This window comes from Camelus bactrianus, chromosome 22, assembly GCF_048773025.1.
Source record: "Camelus bactrianus isolate YW-2024 breed Bactrian camel chromosome 22, ASM4877302v1, whole genome shotgun sequence".
Lineage (NCBI taxonomy): Eukaryota > Metazoa > Chordata > Mammalia > Artiodactyla > Camelidae > Camelus > Camelus bactrianus.
The window spans coordinates 24,816,534-24,835,342 of record NC_133560.1 but is presented as its reverse complement, the minus strand read 5'-3'; the positions used below and the strand labels follow the sequence as shown (position 1 = coordinate 24,835,342).

General features: G+C 38.5%; 2 protein-coding genes across 2 annotated transcripts in view; both read right to left on the bottom strand.

The window, feature by feature from the left end:
• Nucleotides 1–128: 128 nt before the first annotated feature.
• On the bottom strand, nucleotides 129–2,514 carry LOC105068428 (olfactory receptor 7E24-like). The gene has a single exon (XM_010954290.3). The coding sequence runs from the start codon at nucleotides 1,089–1,091 to the stop codon at nucleotides 147–149; it is 945 nt and encodes a 314-aa protein (XP_010952592.2). The 5' UTR covers nucleotides 1,092–2,514; the 3' UTR covers nucleotides 129–146.
• A 5,028-nt stretch (nucleotides 2,515–7,542) lies between these two features.
• Nucleotides 7,543–18,809, bottom strand: part of LOC105068427 (putative gustatory receptor clone PTE01) — a 23,427-nt gene continuing 12,160 nt past the window's right edge. The window contains exons 2-3 of the mRNA XM_010954289.3: nucleotides 16,669–16,817; nucleotides 7,543–11,415 (exon numbers count right to left, since the gene is read on the bottom strand). Of these exons, the coding sequence (XP_010952591.1) occupies nucleotides 10,473–11,415; nucleotides 16,669–16,730 (1,005 nt within the window). The 5' untranslated portion in view covers nucleotides 16,731–16,817 and the 3' untranslated portion in view covers nucleotides 7,543–10,472. The remainder of the gene's footprint in view (nucleotides 11,416–16,668; nucleotides 16,818–18,809) is intronic.

Here is an 18,809-nt window from a genome sequence, read left to right as displayed (position 1 = left end):
ACTCTCCCCCAGTCCCACTTAAAAATTCCCAAACAAGTAATATTCAGGTGTTAAGCTACAAAAATGATGTGATGAGAGAGGTAGGATTCCCAGGTCTACTGCTGCATTTTCCAACCTAAACTGCAAACGGATGACAGGTACTGAGATTAGGTGGCTTTGCTGAGGAACCCCATCATGGCCCTTTTGACATCACTGTTCCTCAGACTGTAGATGAAGGGGTTCAGCATGGGGGTGACCACAGTGTACACCACGGAGGCCACTGCATCCTTCCTAGGAGAAAGTGAGACGGCTGAGCTGAGGTACACACAGAGTCCTGTTCCATAAAATAGGCAAACAATGGCCAGGTGAGAGCCACAAGTGGAGAAGGCTCTGTACCTCCCACCTGATGAGGGGAGTCTGAGAATGGAGGAAAGAATTTTATAGTAAGAGAATATGATTGCTGAAAAAGGGAGAAAACCAAAGATGGCAACAGCAAAATACCTGACTATGTTGTTGGTGAAAGTGTTAGAACAGGCAAGGTCGAGGAGCTGAGAAGGGTCACAGTAGAAATTAGACATTTCCAAATCCTTAAAGCAGGTGACCTGTAACACAAGCAAATTGTGCAGCTGGGAGTCCAAAAGGCTAATAAAAAAAGATACAAAAATGAAGAAGCGACAGAGGTAGGAGTTCATGATGACCAGGTAGTGCAGTGGATGACAGATGGCCACAAACCTGTCATAGGCCATCACGGTCAGAAGCATGTCATCCATACATACAAAAATGATAAAAATACACATCTGAGTCAGGCAACCTTCATAGGAGATGACTCTGCTGTGAGTTTGGATGTCCACAATCATCTTGGGGACGGTGGTGGAGATGAAACCGATGTCAGCCAAGGACAGGTTGGACAGGAAGAAGTACATGGGGGTGTGGAGGTGGGAGTCGGAGCTGACGGCCAGGATGATGAGCAGGTTCCCCAACATGATCCCCAGGTACATGGACAAGAACAGCCCGAAGAGGAAAGGCTGCAGTTCTGGATCATCTGAGAGTTCCATGAGGAAGAATTCTGAGACACTTGTTAGGTTTTCAGTTCTATGTAGCTTGGACACCATTTTTAAAAGACAAGATGATTGGGAAAAAAAGGAAATAAGCAAATGTCATGTAGCACTGTGTCCATATTGTGGATTCAAGCAATTCATTGCTAATGTCATACACTCAAGTATCCTTAGCAACATTTCTCAGTGTGACCAATTCTATCTACTGGAACTGTCTCCCCATTTGTTCCTATTTTTTTCACCTCTTTCTATACAAACTTACTTAAAGAAACTGGACAGAATGGTAAAAGAGGAACCCAAATATTAGAGACAATAAATCCATAATCACAATAATAGTAGCGCTATTTTAACTAGTAGCAGTCTTTAATTTTTTAAGGAACATCCGTTCTGTTTTCTGTAATCTCTGTACCCATATGCATTCCCACCAACCATGTGCAAATGCTCCCTTTTCTCCAATCCTCCACAGCACACGCTGCCTTTTGTTTTCCCGATGATAGGCATCCTAACAGATGGGAGGTGATGTTTGATTGGAGTTTTGACTTTCATTTCCTGATATGAATGGTTCCATTTTCATATACCTTATTTTCCTGATCATAAACCCTCTTATTTACAGTTGAGGAGTTTAGTACCAGAGGAGTTCCACAGCCACGTCAAGATCCAGCCTGCTTGTATCTAGTTAAGATTTTCACGTCAACTCTTCTGAATAAAGGAATTGCTATTTCATCACGTTTACTACCTGAAGGTAGTTCAGGTTCATTATGCTGGCAGGTCACACTATGATTTAATTGAGAAAAATTCAAAATAGAACAATGAAAAAACACATCTGGGCAGTTTCCTTATCTACACAATTGTGGTAAGAAATGACCTACCAAATAGGACTGTTGTAAGAAAGTTTTAAAAAATCGTTTCTATTGTTTTGACCAGTGGTTTTCATTTCCAGTTGATTCATAATTGAGTGTGCTTATTTTAAAATACACAGCTACCCCAGCCTCAGCCTGGAACCAGGTTTGGAATCTTTACATGTGAGTTCCTTGGGCACTCTAATGTGCAGCTTAGTAAACACTACCTTAGAATGTCACTCAACACGTAGAAAAATGCCATGAATATTACCTGTTATTACTCTCAATACCCACCATCTATTTTTAAATATAAACATTTAATAACATTTGCTTCTGATCTCATGTTTTATGGAGATTTGGATAATTACCTATAAAATTTGGTTTTCTTTATATCTCAGCTCAATCTCACTCCTCTACAAACCTGTCCACCAACAATAACTGATATTATGAAGTTGATGGGTATATTTTTGTCACTGTTTACTTAATGTAAAATTGATCTACATATTCATAATCAGCTTTCATAAAATCTTACCTAAACAGAATACTACCCATATTGACTCTGAAACGTAAATGTTTACCATAATTTTAAAATTAACTCTCTTACTGAAGTATATGCAACTACTTCAAACATTTTATTGGTGCACATTATTATGTAAGGGAAGAGATAATTTATTCAGTCTATAAATTTATATGTATATATTTTAATATAAATGTAACAAATTTAAACATATATTTCATATGTGTTTAAAATATAATTTAATGTATTTTTATATATAAATATCTACATCACATTATATATTTTTATATTTACATTATTTATATAAGTTTCTTCTTACAACAATCCTATGAAAATTCTTGTACCTCTCTCCATATCATACAAATGAGAACTCATATATAATATGTGAGTGGTGATTAGCTGTTCAGTTCTAATAATTGGTGCATTTTCAGTTTTACTAATATTAATTGCCTGTATCTGTTTCAGTACAAATCATTTTCTGTCAACTACATTCTCTTTTAAAAAGACATCTTTTGAAAATATCCTCAAAGTCTGTCTTGTGATAATTTCATGATATCTGCACCTGACATTTTCATCTTGTACAGGAAATATTTTCAACCTTAGATTTCAAAACTGGACTGCAAAACATAACTATTCATAGAAAACCCTACAGTCCACTATGTTAGTACCATTATGGCCCCTGTGAACTACTGCCTCATTCCCATAATTTACAGGTGACCTCACTGAAGCAAAAGAGGATGAATCAATTCTTCTACCGTCACTTCATATCTGGGACTAAAGTCGGTTTGAATAGAACCACTTGTTAGTCTGCAGGGGAGGGGACTGAGAACTGGTGCAGGAAGAAGCAGATCAGTGTTTCAGTCCTGGACCTTCACCTTCTGTATGCGAAGGGCGTGTAAATCTCTCCACCTCTCTGTGTTTCTGTTCCTTCCTGAAAATAAAGAGTCTAATACCCACATCTAGAAAATGTGTGGTGCCTAAGGGAGGTTTGGAACCTAAAAATATTTAGTCATTTTTTATAAAGAATTTCAATCATTATTGGGATAGCATGATTAGTCATAAAATATGATATCAAAAATTTAATGACATTCCATGGGCTTTATAGCAGAGAGAGATCAAAGCCTCTTCTGTCTCAGGAGACTGGAATGGAGTGACATGAAGTCCTAAAATGTGTCTCAGCACATGCAGTAAGACGTACCATCTCTTTTCTCTTTTATTTCCCCATATTAAAAAAATCTCTACAGTGGCATTTCAATCATTAAATGCTGCACATGCTATTAAATGGGAAATAATATGTCCCATGGAAAGCCCAAGAGACAGACACAAATAAGCACTATTTTATCTTGTTTCTAGTTCTATGGGACATTCCTGAAAAACACGAAGACACTGGCATGAACAGTCCGCTGGGTAGAAGCGGTATTGCCCACACAGTGTTTCTGTGAAAAATGTAAGGGTTTATTCAATATTTAACTGGGTTTTTTTTAAATTCTTGGTGCCTCTTCTGTGCCAATAGAGCACAGGCTCTTGGGAATCAGAAATAAGTGAGCCTTGGGCATTTCTCTTCATATGAAGAATGTACTTGTATAAACAATAATAAAATGGCCTGTCAGCGATGTAGGGAAACCATAACATCAGGTTACTAGAAATGTAAGTCAAATGACATGAGAATCAGCATTATCATTATTAGTAACAAAATTCTTGAATGTCTATGCCCTCTCATTATGCATCCATCATATAGTCATTGCATAGAAGGCATCCATTATTTGTTCGGTCCTAATTCAGTGAGGGATATCAACTAGGAATCAACTCAATTGACAATGTAAAGTCTCAGAAATACTAAGGAAATTCCCCAAACACACTAAGGAGAAGTGGAGCACACAAGATTCAAAATTAACTTGTCAGTCTCAGAGTCCCACATACTAAATTTCATTGTTTCCAGACTTCTGGAAAGTTGTAAGCAAAGGTACAGAGGTCTAACCACATATACATCTGAGGCACTTTTTTTTTAATGTTTTCATTTTTCTGAGTAGGAATGGACCCCCAGACTCTGACTTTGCATCTCCTTTTGTGATTGAGTAGGCTGGCTATAAGTATAAAGGAAGAAATGAACAGTTGAAGTGAGATCCAAGAGCAGGGTCAATGGAGAGATCAACCCTAAATTATCACGTGTTGCTTTTTTATGACCTTTGCTTGTGATCTCAGCCACCCTTCCTCGAGTCCATGCAGCAAGCACTACCTACTACCCTCCTTTGTGGTCCTCCAGAAAACTCCAAAGGGAAGGGCATAGTGATCAGGAGTCTCTGGCTGGCCTGACTTGGCAGTGACATGACTGGTTGGCAGGGGTAAGACTGCCCAGATGCCCTATGTCTGGAGTCAGTCTATCCAGACTGACTGGCTTCAACCCAGGCTTCAACCCTCTCTAACTCATGACCTGGTACATGTTACATAAAATGCTGTGCTTTCCTCTTATTAAAAGAATAATAATCTCTCCTTATAATTTAGGAGAGATTATGCAGATGAAATCAAACAAGATACATAAAACACATACTTGAGAGCTTGGCACTTAGGAAGCCCTCAGTAACATTCCATGATGTTATAGTTAATGCCATCCTCCTCGACTTCATACTCATCATCACTTTCAGGATCATTTGAAGTGCTTAGAGGGAAATTTAGAGAGACCCATTTGCTGCTATGGTTGCCAGCCAGAGCCAGAACTAGTGGGGGTGGAATCACAGTTCTGAATGTGGGTTCTCACATCCCCAGCCACAACCAAGAACATCAACTTCAGAGGGCTTTGTTACAAAATTTTATACAATAGTGCCCTCCCCCCTGTCTGTCTCAACCATCAGGTTAGTCTCGTTGAGGAGAAAATAATTAACTCAACAGTCCCACTCTCAATCACTGTCTCATATCAACACTTACTGGGCTGGTCTGCATCCCTGCTGTAGCACAACCAAAGAGTGCAGATTCACTGCCCCTCTCCTGCCTGGTGTGTGATGAAGTCTCAGGGTCCCTCCTCAGAACTGGCACAGAGACAGACTCAGGCTGAGACCTTCCAACAGAGTTTCTTATAGAGGGTGGGGACACAAACATGGAGCCATGCTCTTAGAAGTGGCACACTAAAAGGCTGGAGGCACCATCCAATTATTTACAATGGTGTGACCTTAGGGCTCAATGCACAAAGCTCATAATTAGCCAGTTGGTCCGTGCTGTCCCAATCTCTGGAGACTTGCTAATATTAATAGGAGGAGGAAGAAAAGAAAAGTAAATGTCCCTGGATGGTTCTGAGTGCCTCCTCTCCTCAGGAGGCTGCTCAGCTATACTCTCTGCTTCTTACTTCCAGGTTGTAGGAAGTAAAATTCAGGCTTTAAAAATGTAACCACTCCATGTATGATTTTGACACCTATAAATCCATTGGATTAATCATGAAATCTAAGTGGCATTAGGTCTTCTATACCAAGGCTATGATACTCTCTATTTTCTCAATTAATATTTGTAAGAATAACTTCTTATTTTAATTTCCTTCATCTTTGCTTGGGTTGGCATTTCATATGGTGGAGATTTAGAAAACTATTTTTTTTATTGAAGTATAATTGATTTACAATGTTGTGTTAGTTTCTGGTGTACAGAATAGAGATTCAGCTATACACATATGTATTCCTTTTGATATTCTTTCTCATTATAGGTCATTGCAAGATGTTGAATATAGTTCCCTATGCTAAACAGTAGGACCTTGTTGTTTATCTATTTTATATATAGTAGTTTGTATCTGCTAATCCCAGACTCCTAATTTATCCCACCCCACCCCTACTTTGGTAATCATAAATTTGTTTTCTATGTCTGTGAGTCTATTTAGAAAACTATTGATTTTTACATATTTATATGGTAACTGATACTTTACTTAAGTATTTCAGAGGGCCTCCCAGAAGTTTGCAGTCAAGGTGTCTCCAGGGCTAGTCATCTCAAGGTCTGATTAGTGGAAGACCACTCCCAATCTCACTCACAAAGCTGTTGGTAGGATTCACATGTACCCAGGACACTGTCCAAAGAATTCCTCAGTTCTTTGATGCATGAGCCCCTGCTGGGGCAGCTCACAGCATGGAACTGGGTTCTATCAACATGAGCAAGGAGAGAGCAAGAGAAAGTCAAAAAAGGAAAACTAGATTTTTTTAAAGTCTTTTCTCAGAAGTGACTACCCAACATTTCTTCCGCATTCGCATTGTTGGAAGGGAGTCCCTAGGTATACTGCACAGTCAACGAGAGCATGAACACCAGGAGTTAGTATTATTGTGAACATCTCAGATACTGCCCACCACACAGGCCTCATCCCCTATAAGGACTCTGCTTGAAGCACTTCAAGACTCGTCACGTCTACCTGCTTTCCAGCATAGTACCAAATTCAACTCACTGCCATGATCTCAATAAAAAGTTCTCTGGTGACAAACTAGAAATGGGGAGAACTTCCTCTCCATTGGGTACTTCTGTAGACCCTCCTCTACTGCTTCTGGTTATGCAGTCTCAGGTAGAAACCCTGGTTCTGACACCCTAGGAGAGCTCCTCCATCAACATTAGGCCAATTTGCAGCCATTCCAATACCAAAATGAACAGATGTCCCCAATGTTTCTGTTTTCTGCTAACTAGAGAGGAATCAATTCACCCCAGAATATGCTTCCTTTATATTTCTTTGTGTTTTCAGCTCTTGAAGACCATTTAAATTTGTCTAATCTATTTTTTTTCTGGTGGATAGAGTGGGATGTATGTGGAGAGTTGTGTGATGTAACCATCTAAATCCTATCCACTGCAGCCTTCTTGACAGAGATCTCTCTCTTGAGGAATGCAGATATTGGTCTGTCATTAAGTGATATGAAGAAACCTTAAATGTATATCAAATCAAATTGGATATGGAAGAAAGAATGTTATTTGCCTGTGTGGATATAAGTGACAAAGGGTATTTTTAGGGGAGAACACATGGCAGATATGCAGAGGTGGATGTGTGAGGGAGAGACTGGGTGTTGAGGCAATCCCACTTCTGGGTATTGTCCAAATGAGATAACATAACTATCTCAAAGAGATAAGTCAGTTAGCAAGTTCATTACAGCATCATTCACAATAGCAAAAAATGGAAACAACCTAGTGTCCATTGATGAAAGGATAAAGAAAATGTGACATACCAGTAGTACACACAATGGAATATTATACAGCCAGGAGAAAGATGGAAATCCTGCCACTCACTACAATATGAATAAAACCTGAGGGCCTTATGCTAAGTGAAATAAGTCAGACAGAGAAAGATAACTGATGTATGATCTCCCTTTTGTGGATTCTAAAAATATTGAACTCATAAAAACAGAGAGTAGAATGGCAGTTGTCTGGGGCTGAGAAGTGTTAGAAATAGGAGATACTGGTTTGAATTATAAGAGGAATCAGTTACAGAGATCTCATGTACATCATGGTGACAGTGGGTAACACTATGGTGTTGTGTACTTGAAAGTTGCTATGAGAGAAGAGTTAGAGTTCTCACCCTAAAACAACAACAAATACGAAGTATGTGATGTAAAGGGTGTGATAATTAATCTTATATTAGTAAATATTTTGCAAAAGATATATGTATGAAAACATCATATTGTACACGTTAAGCTTACACAATGTTATAGTCAATTATGTCACAATAATATTAGAATAAAAAAGCAACAAAAACAGTGCTCGATTTTTATTTACAAATGAGGTGCATGTACCTCCAGAATAAGGTCTGTTCTATTCACCACTGTTCCAGAAGTACTAATAGGATGGGCTTTAATAGCCAGAAAAGAGACATGAAATAATTTGATCAGAAAAAGCTGCCCTGTATGACAAGTCGAAATGTAGGTATAACTTATCCCATTTTCTAGTCATCTGAGAATATTTTTAAATTAAGTATTTCTCATACTGTTTTTAATCATTAAAATTCAACCCAATTTATGTTGCAAGTGTATTTACTCCCCTGTTTACCAATTGTGAACATTATGGAAAGGCATTTCATAAATGTTGTTGCAAATCTAGTATGCGGGTGTTTTTATTACAGTATTTTCAGACTTAAAAAATACTATATTCATTTGCTTTGAGAATTTTAAGATGGTGTAATAAGAAAACAGGAGGTTGTAAATTTAACAGAACAAAAACTGGAAATTTAACCTCACACACACAAAAGCAACATTCCTTTGGCTCATTTCAAGGCTCTTGGCTATTGTTTAGGTTTGCATAAGTGGATACGCAGGTATAATATTTTAGTAATTTTCATTGGGCAACATCTCTTCCCACTGACTAAATGAATTCTTCCTCTGCCAAGTGCATTCCCATTTTTTTTTTAAAGGAGGTACTGGGGATTGAACTCAGGATCTTGTCCATGCTAAGCATGTGCTCTACCACTGAGCTGTTTCCCTTCTCTCAAGTGCATTCCTTGTCAATATCAAAGTTTCTCATCAATGCATTTGGTAGGTGATTTTCCTTAGTGGTAAAATGTAAAGCAAATTAAATGAGTTGTGGAAAGCATTCAGAGAACTAAGATTACTACCCCCAAAACAATGTGTGACATCTCTAAAGAGTATAGATACCTTTTGTAAGTAGATATCTTACAAAACTCAAAAGGAGCCCAAAGGCTGAGTTATTGTGACAAAAGACAGGGAAGCATGGTAACCCAGTGAAGTCCTAACCAGGCTGTTAACTAGCAAAAGGAAAGAGCTCCCTTTAGCTGACAACATGGTTCTTTGAAATCCTAAAGTAATATAAAAGTGGATACATTTATTGTGATGACTTGAGTGACAATGACGCTCAGGCAAACGGCAATTGGAAATACGGTATCATCGCCTATTCTACAATTGTATACCCATGACTAAGACATATCTTTGACAACCACTTTATTCCCTGTGTACATTTTGCAATCTTCCAGTCACAGACACCTCACAACAGACTTTTATACTACATGCTACAATATCAGTCAGGGTTCAATCAAGAAAAGAGAAACCAAATAATCATTGTAATGAAGAAAATTCAATGTGGGGAATTGGTTAAACAGTTTTTTGAAAGACTGAAAGGCAAAAAAGATCTAAGTGGTTACCTAAACAAAGAAGAAGCTGTACACCAGTCTTGAGGGGATAAAAGGAACAGCTGAGTTTTAGGACATAGAGACTTTTACTGACCACTGTTGAACAGGATGATGGAACACAAGATGGAAAACAGAGCAGTGATTTCAAGAACTCCACTCCAAAGCAAAGTAAAGAAGTATGAGTTTGGAGCAGAGAAAAGAACTTCATAACCAATCACATAGACTCAGCTCTATGGTGTAGAGAGAGAAGATATTTGAAGAAACATCAGGAATAATGAGGAAAATGCATTGCCTGTTGCAACAGGAGGCTATTCATATCTTCCCTCTTTGAGGTCTCATCTCTTAGGATCTTTGGCATTTGTCCATGAGCAGTTAGGACCCAAAGGCATACAAGTCATCTTTGAATAAAAGATCTGACTTAGATAAGTAGGTCTCGACCTTGGCCACACACGAGATTTATCTGAGTGCTTTAAAAAATCCTCATGCTCAGGGCACACCCAAGTCCAATTAAATCAGAATCTCTGGTTGTGAGACACAGATGTCAGTATTTTTAAGCTTCCCAAATGACTTCAATAAAAGCCAAGGCTGAGAAGCAGTGACATGCATCCTCACACATAACCTGCATATACCAATTTGATAAATAGAAATTAGCACGGAGAATACACAAGAGCTATAGAAAAGATATACATTTTAAATATACTAAAAGAGAGTTGTTCATCTTTACAGGATGCTTGGGCCACCAATGATAAAGTATAGAATTTCCATGGGTGTAATACGATTCAGCCATGGAGTGATTATGATATACAAAGGATCCTGGAACTCTGCCCCAGCCCTGCCAGTCTCATTAAAGAAACACCAAAGGCAGCAATATTCAGGTGTTAAGCAAGGAGAAGAGTGAATGCTATCGAGCTACAAAAAATGATGTGATGAGAGAGGTAGGATTCCCAGGTCTACGGCTGCATTTTCCAACCTAAACTACAAACGGAAGACAGGTACTGAGATTAGATGGCTTTGCTGAGGAACCTCCTCATGGCCCTTTTGATGTCACTGTTCCTCAGACTGTAGATGAAGGGGTTCAGCATGGGAGTGACCACAGTGTACACCACGGAGGCCACTGCATCCTTCCTGGGAGAAAGCGAGACGGCTGAGCTGAGGTACACACCGAGTCCTGTTCCATAAAATAAGCAAACAACGGCCAGGTGAGAGCCACAGGTGGAGAAGGCTCTGTACCTCCCACCTGATGAGGGGAGTCTGAGAACGGAGGAAACAATTTTATAGTAAGAGAAAAGGATGCCTGCGATAGGGAGAAAACCAGAGATGGCACCAACAAAATACATGACTATGTTATTGGTGAAAGGGTCAGAACAGGCAAGGCTGAGGAGCTGAGAAGGGTCACAGAAGAAATGAGAAATTTCCACATCTTTGAAGTAGGTAAGTTTTAATACCACTGAATTGTGCATCTGGGAGACCAAAAGGCTGAGGGAAAGTGATATCAAAACCAACAAGCCACAGAGACGTGGGTTCATAATGACCAAGTAGTGCAGGGGATGACAGATGGCCACAAACCGGTCATAGGCCATCACAGCCAGGAGGAGACTATCCAGACATCCAAAAAGCATAAAAAAAGACATCTGAGTCAGGCACCCTGCATAGGAGATGACTCTGCTGTGCGTTTGGATGTCCACAATCATCTTGGGGACGGTGGTGGAGGTGAAGCCGATGTCAGCCAAGGACAGATTGGAGAGGAAGAAGTACATGGGGGTGTGGAGGTGGGAGTCACAGGTGACAGCCAGGATGATGAGCAGGTTCCCCAACACGGTGACCAGGTACATGGACAGGAACAGGACAAAGAGGAAGGGCTGCAGTTCTGGATCATCTGAGAGTCCCACGAGGAAGAATTCTGAGACACGTGTTAGATTTTGTTGTTCTGTGTAGCTTGGACATCTTTTGAAAAAGAAAAGAGGTTTGGAAGAAAGTATATAAGTAACTGGGCACACAGCACTGTGTCCAAGTTTTGGATTCAAGTGTTTCACAAGCAAAGTATTCACATTTGGGGTCATATACCCCGGTACCTTCAGCAGTATTTCTCAGTGCCTCAAATTCAGTTTTCTTAGAACTGTTTCCTCATTGGTTTCTATGTTACTTACCTCTTTCTATACACTGGCCTGAATATTGTTAGGGGAGCAAGGTAATATACAGATAACAAATCCATAATCATAGTAAAATACAGTCTACTCTTTAAATGAAATATTGAATAAAATACATACTTCTCCCTTTAAGAAAAAAATCATTCGGATTAAAATACTTAGAAGCAGCCTCATTTGATTCTGATACAGTGCAAGAAATTCCTTCAATTTAGAATATTGATAAACTGTATAATAGCTAGCAGTACACATCCGGATTCTAAAGTCAAATGTTCATAATTAGAAAGATTTTTTATGTGCCAGCTATCTTCACAGGTTTTCTTATTCTCTAGTTTTCTGACTTCCCTCCTCTATAGAAATACATGCTTACTCAAATATGTGGGTTGTCTTTTAAAAGTCTTTTCAAGGGAATCCTGTGCACTGTTGGTGAAAATGTAAATTGGTGCAGCCACTATGGAAAACTGTACGGAGGTTCCTCAAAAAATTAAAAACAGAACTACCATAGGATACAGCAATTCCACTTCTGGGTATTTGTCTTAAGGAAATGAACTCAAGAAGTTATATGCACACCCATGTTCACTGTAGCATTATTTACAATAGCCAAGACATGGAAACAACCTAAGTATCCATCGATGGATGAATGGATGAAGAAAATGTGATATATATACAATGGGATAGTATTCATCCATAGGAAAGAAGGAAATCTTGTCATTTGCAACATGAATGGACCTTGAGGGCATTAGGCTAAGCCACACAGAGAAAGACAAGTAATGTCATCTCACTTATATGAGGAATCTTAAAAAAAAAAAAAACCAAACTTACAGAAAAAGAGATCAGATTTGTGATTATCAAAGGCTGGGGGTTGGGGTGGAAAGTGGAGAAACTGGTTGAAGGTGGCCAAAAGGTACACACTTCAGCTATAAGGTAAATAAGTATTAGGGATGCAATGTACAACATGACCATAGTTAACACTGCTCTGTGGTATACTTGAAAGTTGTTAAGAGAGTATATCCTGACTCCTCATCATAAGGAAAAAGTATTTCCTTCTTTTTTTTCTATCTATATGCGATGATGGATGTTAACTTATTGTGGTAATCATTTCACTGTATATAAGTCAAGTCATGCTGTACACCTTAAACTTGTACAGTGCAATATGTTAATTACATCTCAAAAATTGGGGAGGGGGAAATTCTTTTCAAATGTAACTCCTAACCTTAGCCTTAGTAGACTTCAAATTTCAATAAATACGTGTTGGTAAATGCACAAAATTATACAGCATCATTGACTCCACAGATGGCATTAGTGCACAGTGCACTCCTCAATATTAAACAATAACTAACTTTTTAGAAATACTTCCTTCCTATTTGTCATCTTATGCAGGACGTATATCAACCCTGTGCAATCTCAGGGAAACACCTGGTATTTGGCACTGGTCTTTGTTTCTTTGGTCTCCACTTTGTAGTGGCTTGGGTCAAAGTGCTTACATGTATTTCTAATCCTAAACATTTGGAAGTGCTGTGTCTTCCTCAAATTCAACTCATTTATTTACAATTGAGGAATTTAGGACCATAGGATGCCACCAAATCAGGTCTGAAACCCAGTCTTCTTTTGCCAACTTAACTTCAATCTTTACTGAAACAGGGAGGATTCTCTTCAAATCAATTCTCCTTTGAATTAATTCTAAAATGCAGTTCTCTTAAATCAACTCCCTGAAGGTAACTCTGATCTTCATTTCCCTTGACAGGTCACACTATGATTTAATTTGGGGGAAAATGCAAAAGAGAAAAGAACAGAGAGACTAATATAACAAACGTCTAGGGAGTTTCCACATCAGTAAAATGGAGATAATAACTGAACTTACCTTACTGGGTTAAGACACAAAGTGCTCAGACCCATGGTTCTGAATCCTAGTTGATTATTATATTTACCTGTGAACATTGTAAAATGTGCTGATGCCCTGGCCACAGCCTAGAACCAGTTAAGTGATAATTCCACATGAGCGAGATTGTTAGAGTTCTTAAGGTACAGCCATGGTCAAGAACGCCACCATAGAATATTGCCACACACTTAGAAAATGTTCAATTAATGTTGCCTATTATTACTATCATTAATATCCAATACCTACATTAAAAACATAAGCATAAGCATTTAATGGTATTTGCTTCAAAACTCATATTTCATAGAGATTTGAAAAAATTATCAATAAAATTTGTTTTCTTTAAACCCTTGTATTATCTCATTGCCCTGCAGGCCTGTCCCCCAAGGCAACCACTGTCATGAATTTGGTGGGTATATTTTCTGTTAGTGTTTCCGTAATGCTAGTATATATTTATGTATTTATAAAGTTTTGAAATTTTATGTAAATAGTACATGACTACACATATAACATCTAAAATATTCTTGTGTACAACACTGTGTTTACATCTTTCTGTGAAGTGCATACATCTAGATAGGATACTTTAACTGCATAGCAGTACTTGAGGAATAAACTTTGTTTAATTTACCAATTCCTTATTTTGACAATCCTATAAAAATTCTTTTGCCTCTCTCCATATCATACAAGTGAGAATTTCTTTATGATATGTGCATGTTCAATTTTACTGCTTGCTGTCTACATTTGTTTCCCTAACAGAAAAATTAGTTGCTACCAATTACATGCTATTATTAAAGTACAGAATAAGAAGTATTACTGAAGTACCTAATAATAGTCATTCCATGATAACTCTGTATGAAATCCTGAATCTTACATAGGGAATAGTATTTCCATGTCTCAGATTTTCAAACTGGACTATGAAGTGCGTTACTATTCACAGAAAATTCTACGGTCCACCATGTTAGTGACACTAGTGCCCCTGAGACTGCTGGTTCATTATCCTAATCCACAGATGTGTGTATAAATCCCTCAACCTCTCTGTGCTCATGTTCCTTATCTGGAAATTGGGAGGATAACAGTCATCTCCAGTGATCTGTAGCATGTGGGGGGAGTGGAACTTAATAAATAGTTGGTCATTGCTTTGTAAACAGAATTTGCATTGTTAGTGAAACAGTGGGTTTACTGATGAAATGCAATCTTAAGAAAGTTTTAGTAACTTTTTATGTAATTATAGGGCACAGAATCTGAAGGCTCTTTGGTCTCAGGGCATGGGACAGAATGACTTGAAATCCTAAAATGTGTCTCAGCCCACACAATAAAATTTACCTCCTCGTTCTGCCTCCTCCTTTTTCATATTTATGAAAATCCTTGTGATAGTTTTTTTAATAATTGAATGTGGTAGATGGTTTTAAGTGGAAAATAATAGACCCACTCAAAGTTTATGACACACACACACAAGTGTTATTTTATCTTGTCTCTCGTCCTGTGGGACATCACACAGGCACAGGCAGGAAAGCAACAGTGTACAAGACATATGACTATGCTGTTTCTGGGAACCAAAGAAGGACCTATTCAGTATTTGCCATATTTGGGAGGGTTTTGTTGGTGTTGGTGGTGTTGTCGTTATTGTTGCCTACTTTATGCCAAAGATGATATAAGCTCTGGAGAATCAGAAATGAATGTAACTCAGTCATTTCCTTCCAAATACTCATTACGTACTTGCCCAGGGACAAAAATAAAATGTTTTGTCAGGTATCCATTAAAAACCAAACTGTCAGGTCATGGGATATTTTGGTCAAATGGTATGAATTTTAGTGTTATCAAAATTAATAATATCAATTTTTTACCCTTGTACACATCCATCACATAATTAATCACACAGGTAGTATCATTATCTATTTAGTCCTTACTCAGTGGAGTGGTATCGACTAAGAATCAACTCATATGTCAATGTTGAGGTTCAGAGACACTAACAACTTGCTCCATGTCGTTAGGTAATAAGGACAGCAGACAGGACTTAAAAGTGTATCATGGATCTCTGAGGCACATGCAGTTAAATTCTTCACTCTAATAAAATGCAGGAAGTTTAAAGCAGAGATCCACTGGTCTTAACAATGACACATCTACTGTACATCTTTTCATAGTTTCTGGTTTCCTGAGTATGGATGGAACCTGAGACATTGAAGTTATGTCTCTGTTTGAAACGGAAAAGGCTAAATTACAAGAATGGAGGAGGAAGTGGACAGCTGAGGCAAAATCCAGGAGCAGGGGCAAGAGAGGGATCTTCCCTAAATTGTTATGAGCCAGCTCTTTCTGTGATCCCTGCCTATGAGCTCAGTCATCCTTCCTATGGTTGATGTAGCCAGTGCCACCCACAGCTTTCCAATGTGGTCTACCAGTAACCTCCAAAAAAAAAAAGATCACAGTGAGCAGAGGGTGTCTGCATGGAATGGCCAGAGAAGTGAAATGATTGAGTGGGTTGGCAAAGGGAAAATATTGGCCAGGTGCCCTGAGTCTAGAGTCAGATGGTTTGATTCAAATGGCTTCATCCCATTCCATCTCATGATCTGGTACAAGTTACACTAAAAGGTTAAAATCCTCTTCTCATCTGTAAAATAACAGTAATCTGTATACATACATCTTTGGGGTGACTATGCAGATGAAAAGAAATAAGTACACAGAGCACTTTCTCTCTCTCTCTAAGAAATGCAATGTATTTATTTAGGTGGAGGTACTGGGGACTGAACCCAGGACCTCAGTCATGCTAAGCATGTGCTCTACCACAAGCTATGACCCTTCCTCCAGGAGCACTTAATTCAGAGCTTGGTACTTGGGAATCTTTAATAAAGGTTCATGATACACGTATATGGTCATCTGGTATCATCATCCACCTTCATGATCATTTTGGAATGCTTACGGCACAGTTTAGAGGGACTCTTCCTGCTCTGGTGAGAGAGATGCCAACGGGAGCTAGAACCAGTGTGGGAGGAAAACAGAAATCCAAATAAGAGTCCTAGGATCCCCATCAGAACCAACAACAGGAAATTCATAGACCTCTGAGCTGAAACTACATATTGGTGTCCTCTCATCTGACTGCTCCAACTGTCCTGCTTACCCTGATGATGAAGAAACAATGCTCCCCCAGTCCCTCCTCTATGTAGTATCTCCAATAGTACTCACTGTACTGCACTCCCTTTATGCTGGGGCGTGACAAAAGAATGACGATCCACTGCTCTTCCCATGCCTGGTAAGTGATGAAGGTTCAGGCTCCGTTCTCGGGACTGGCAGGAAGACAGTCAGGAATGGACCCCTTGATGCACACAGTGACTCTGGGAAGAGAAGACAGACACACATACAGATCCAACTATACTGAGACCAGCAAACTGAAAGGTTGCAGGGCACAGGCTGATTATTTACAGTTGTGTGGGCTTGAGAGCTCAATGCACAGAGCTCATAATTAGCCAAGTTGGTCCATATTATCCCAGTCTCTAAGGATTTGTCAATATTAATGCTACAGGATTATAGGAAAAGTAAATGTCCTTTGTACGGTTTGAGACCTTCCACTTCTCAGGAGGAATCTCATCTGTACTCCTCCTCTGACTTTTAAGCTTCATACATCTTAATTAAAAAATTCAGACTTTTTAAATTAACATACATCAACATGTGAGTTTATCATCATCAGATGCATTCAAATGACCAAGTAATTGATGGAGAATTAGGTCTTCTATATTAAGAATCTGATAATATTTCTATTTTCTTCAGTTAATATTTGTGTCTCTAAGGACAACTCTTTTTTTTCCTTCATTTGTGGAAAGAACACTTAACATGAGATCTATCCTTTTAATAAATTTTGAAGTGGTCATATACTATTGTTGACTATAGTTACAATGTTGTACAGCGGATTCCTAGAGCTTACTCATTTTGATTGACTGAAACTTAATGCCCTTTTATTAGTAACTCTCCATCTCACCCTCCTGCCTGCCCTGGCAGCCACCATTCCCCTCTACGATTTTATAAATTTGACTATTTTAGATCAATCATATAAGTAGAATCATGCCGTATTTGTCTTCTCTGTGATTGGCTTATTTCCCTTAGTGTAATGTCCTTAACATTCGCCCATGTGATTGCAAATGGCAGGATTTCCTTCTTTTTTCAGGCTGAATAGTATTCACATATCACACATGTGATACTGTATTTCACAGTTTATCCATTCATTTGTCAAAGAACATTTAGGTTGTTCCCAGATCTTGGCTATTGTGAATAGTTCTGCAATGAACATGCAAGTGCTAGTATCTCTTTGAGATCTTGATTTCAATTCTTTTGGGTAAATACCATGAAGTAGGATTGCTGGATCATATAGCAGTTCCATTTTTAATTTTCTAAAGAAACTCTGGGAAGAATTGCAATTCAAGTTCAAAGGCAGTCTACTGGCAGGATTCATTCATTCTCCAGGAAGTCAGTCTTTGCTCAATTAAGGCATTCAACTGATTGGATGAGGCCCACTCTCTTTGAGTAAACTGCTCTACTCAAAGTCCAGTGATCTAATCATTAATCTCAGTCAAAAAACACTTTCACTGAAACATCTAGAATAATGTTTGACCAAATATCTGGGCACCATGACCCAGCCAAGTTGACACATAAAATTAACTATCATAAGCAATTTGAAGAACATCTCATGTATAGCCAAATTGTCTTCTATAAAATTTGTGTATTTCTTTATTCAGTAAAAAAAAAAAAACTATCACAATTACCTTGGCAAATTCCTATTACTTTTCTAATGGGAAATTCCAAAATTCCCTAAGTAATTCTGCTCATTACTTAGGTTTTCAGAAATGGAGACACAGCCTATTCATTATTCCAGAGTAGAAAAGACCCAAATTGTCTCATTACAGCTCATGAAAACCAAGAATTTAGTCATTTTTAAAGGGAAGTATCACTTCTCACTGGCTGGCATAGCTTCATCTTCTATAAAGAGCATTCCTTTCTCCAGTATCAAAGTTCCTGATCAGTGAAGTTGGTAGACAATGTAGCTTAGTAGCAAAAGGCCAAGTAAATTAACCTAGTTATTAGCCAAGTTTTCAGAAAGCCCCAGATCACTATCTTAGAAATGATGTGTGACGTCTCTAAAAGAAAGATGGATACTTGTAGCGTGAACAATACAGATCAGAGCCCAAAGGGAGATTTGTCAAGACAAGAGACAGGGAAGAGTGGCTTCAAAGTGAAGCCCTAAAGATACCATTACTAGTGAAAGGAAAGAGCTACCCTTTGCTGAAGTAACGTATAGAAGGCTGAGTTTGGAGCAAGGTGACAATATCTTATTA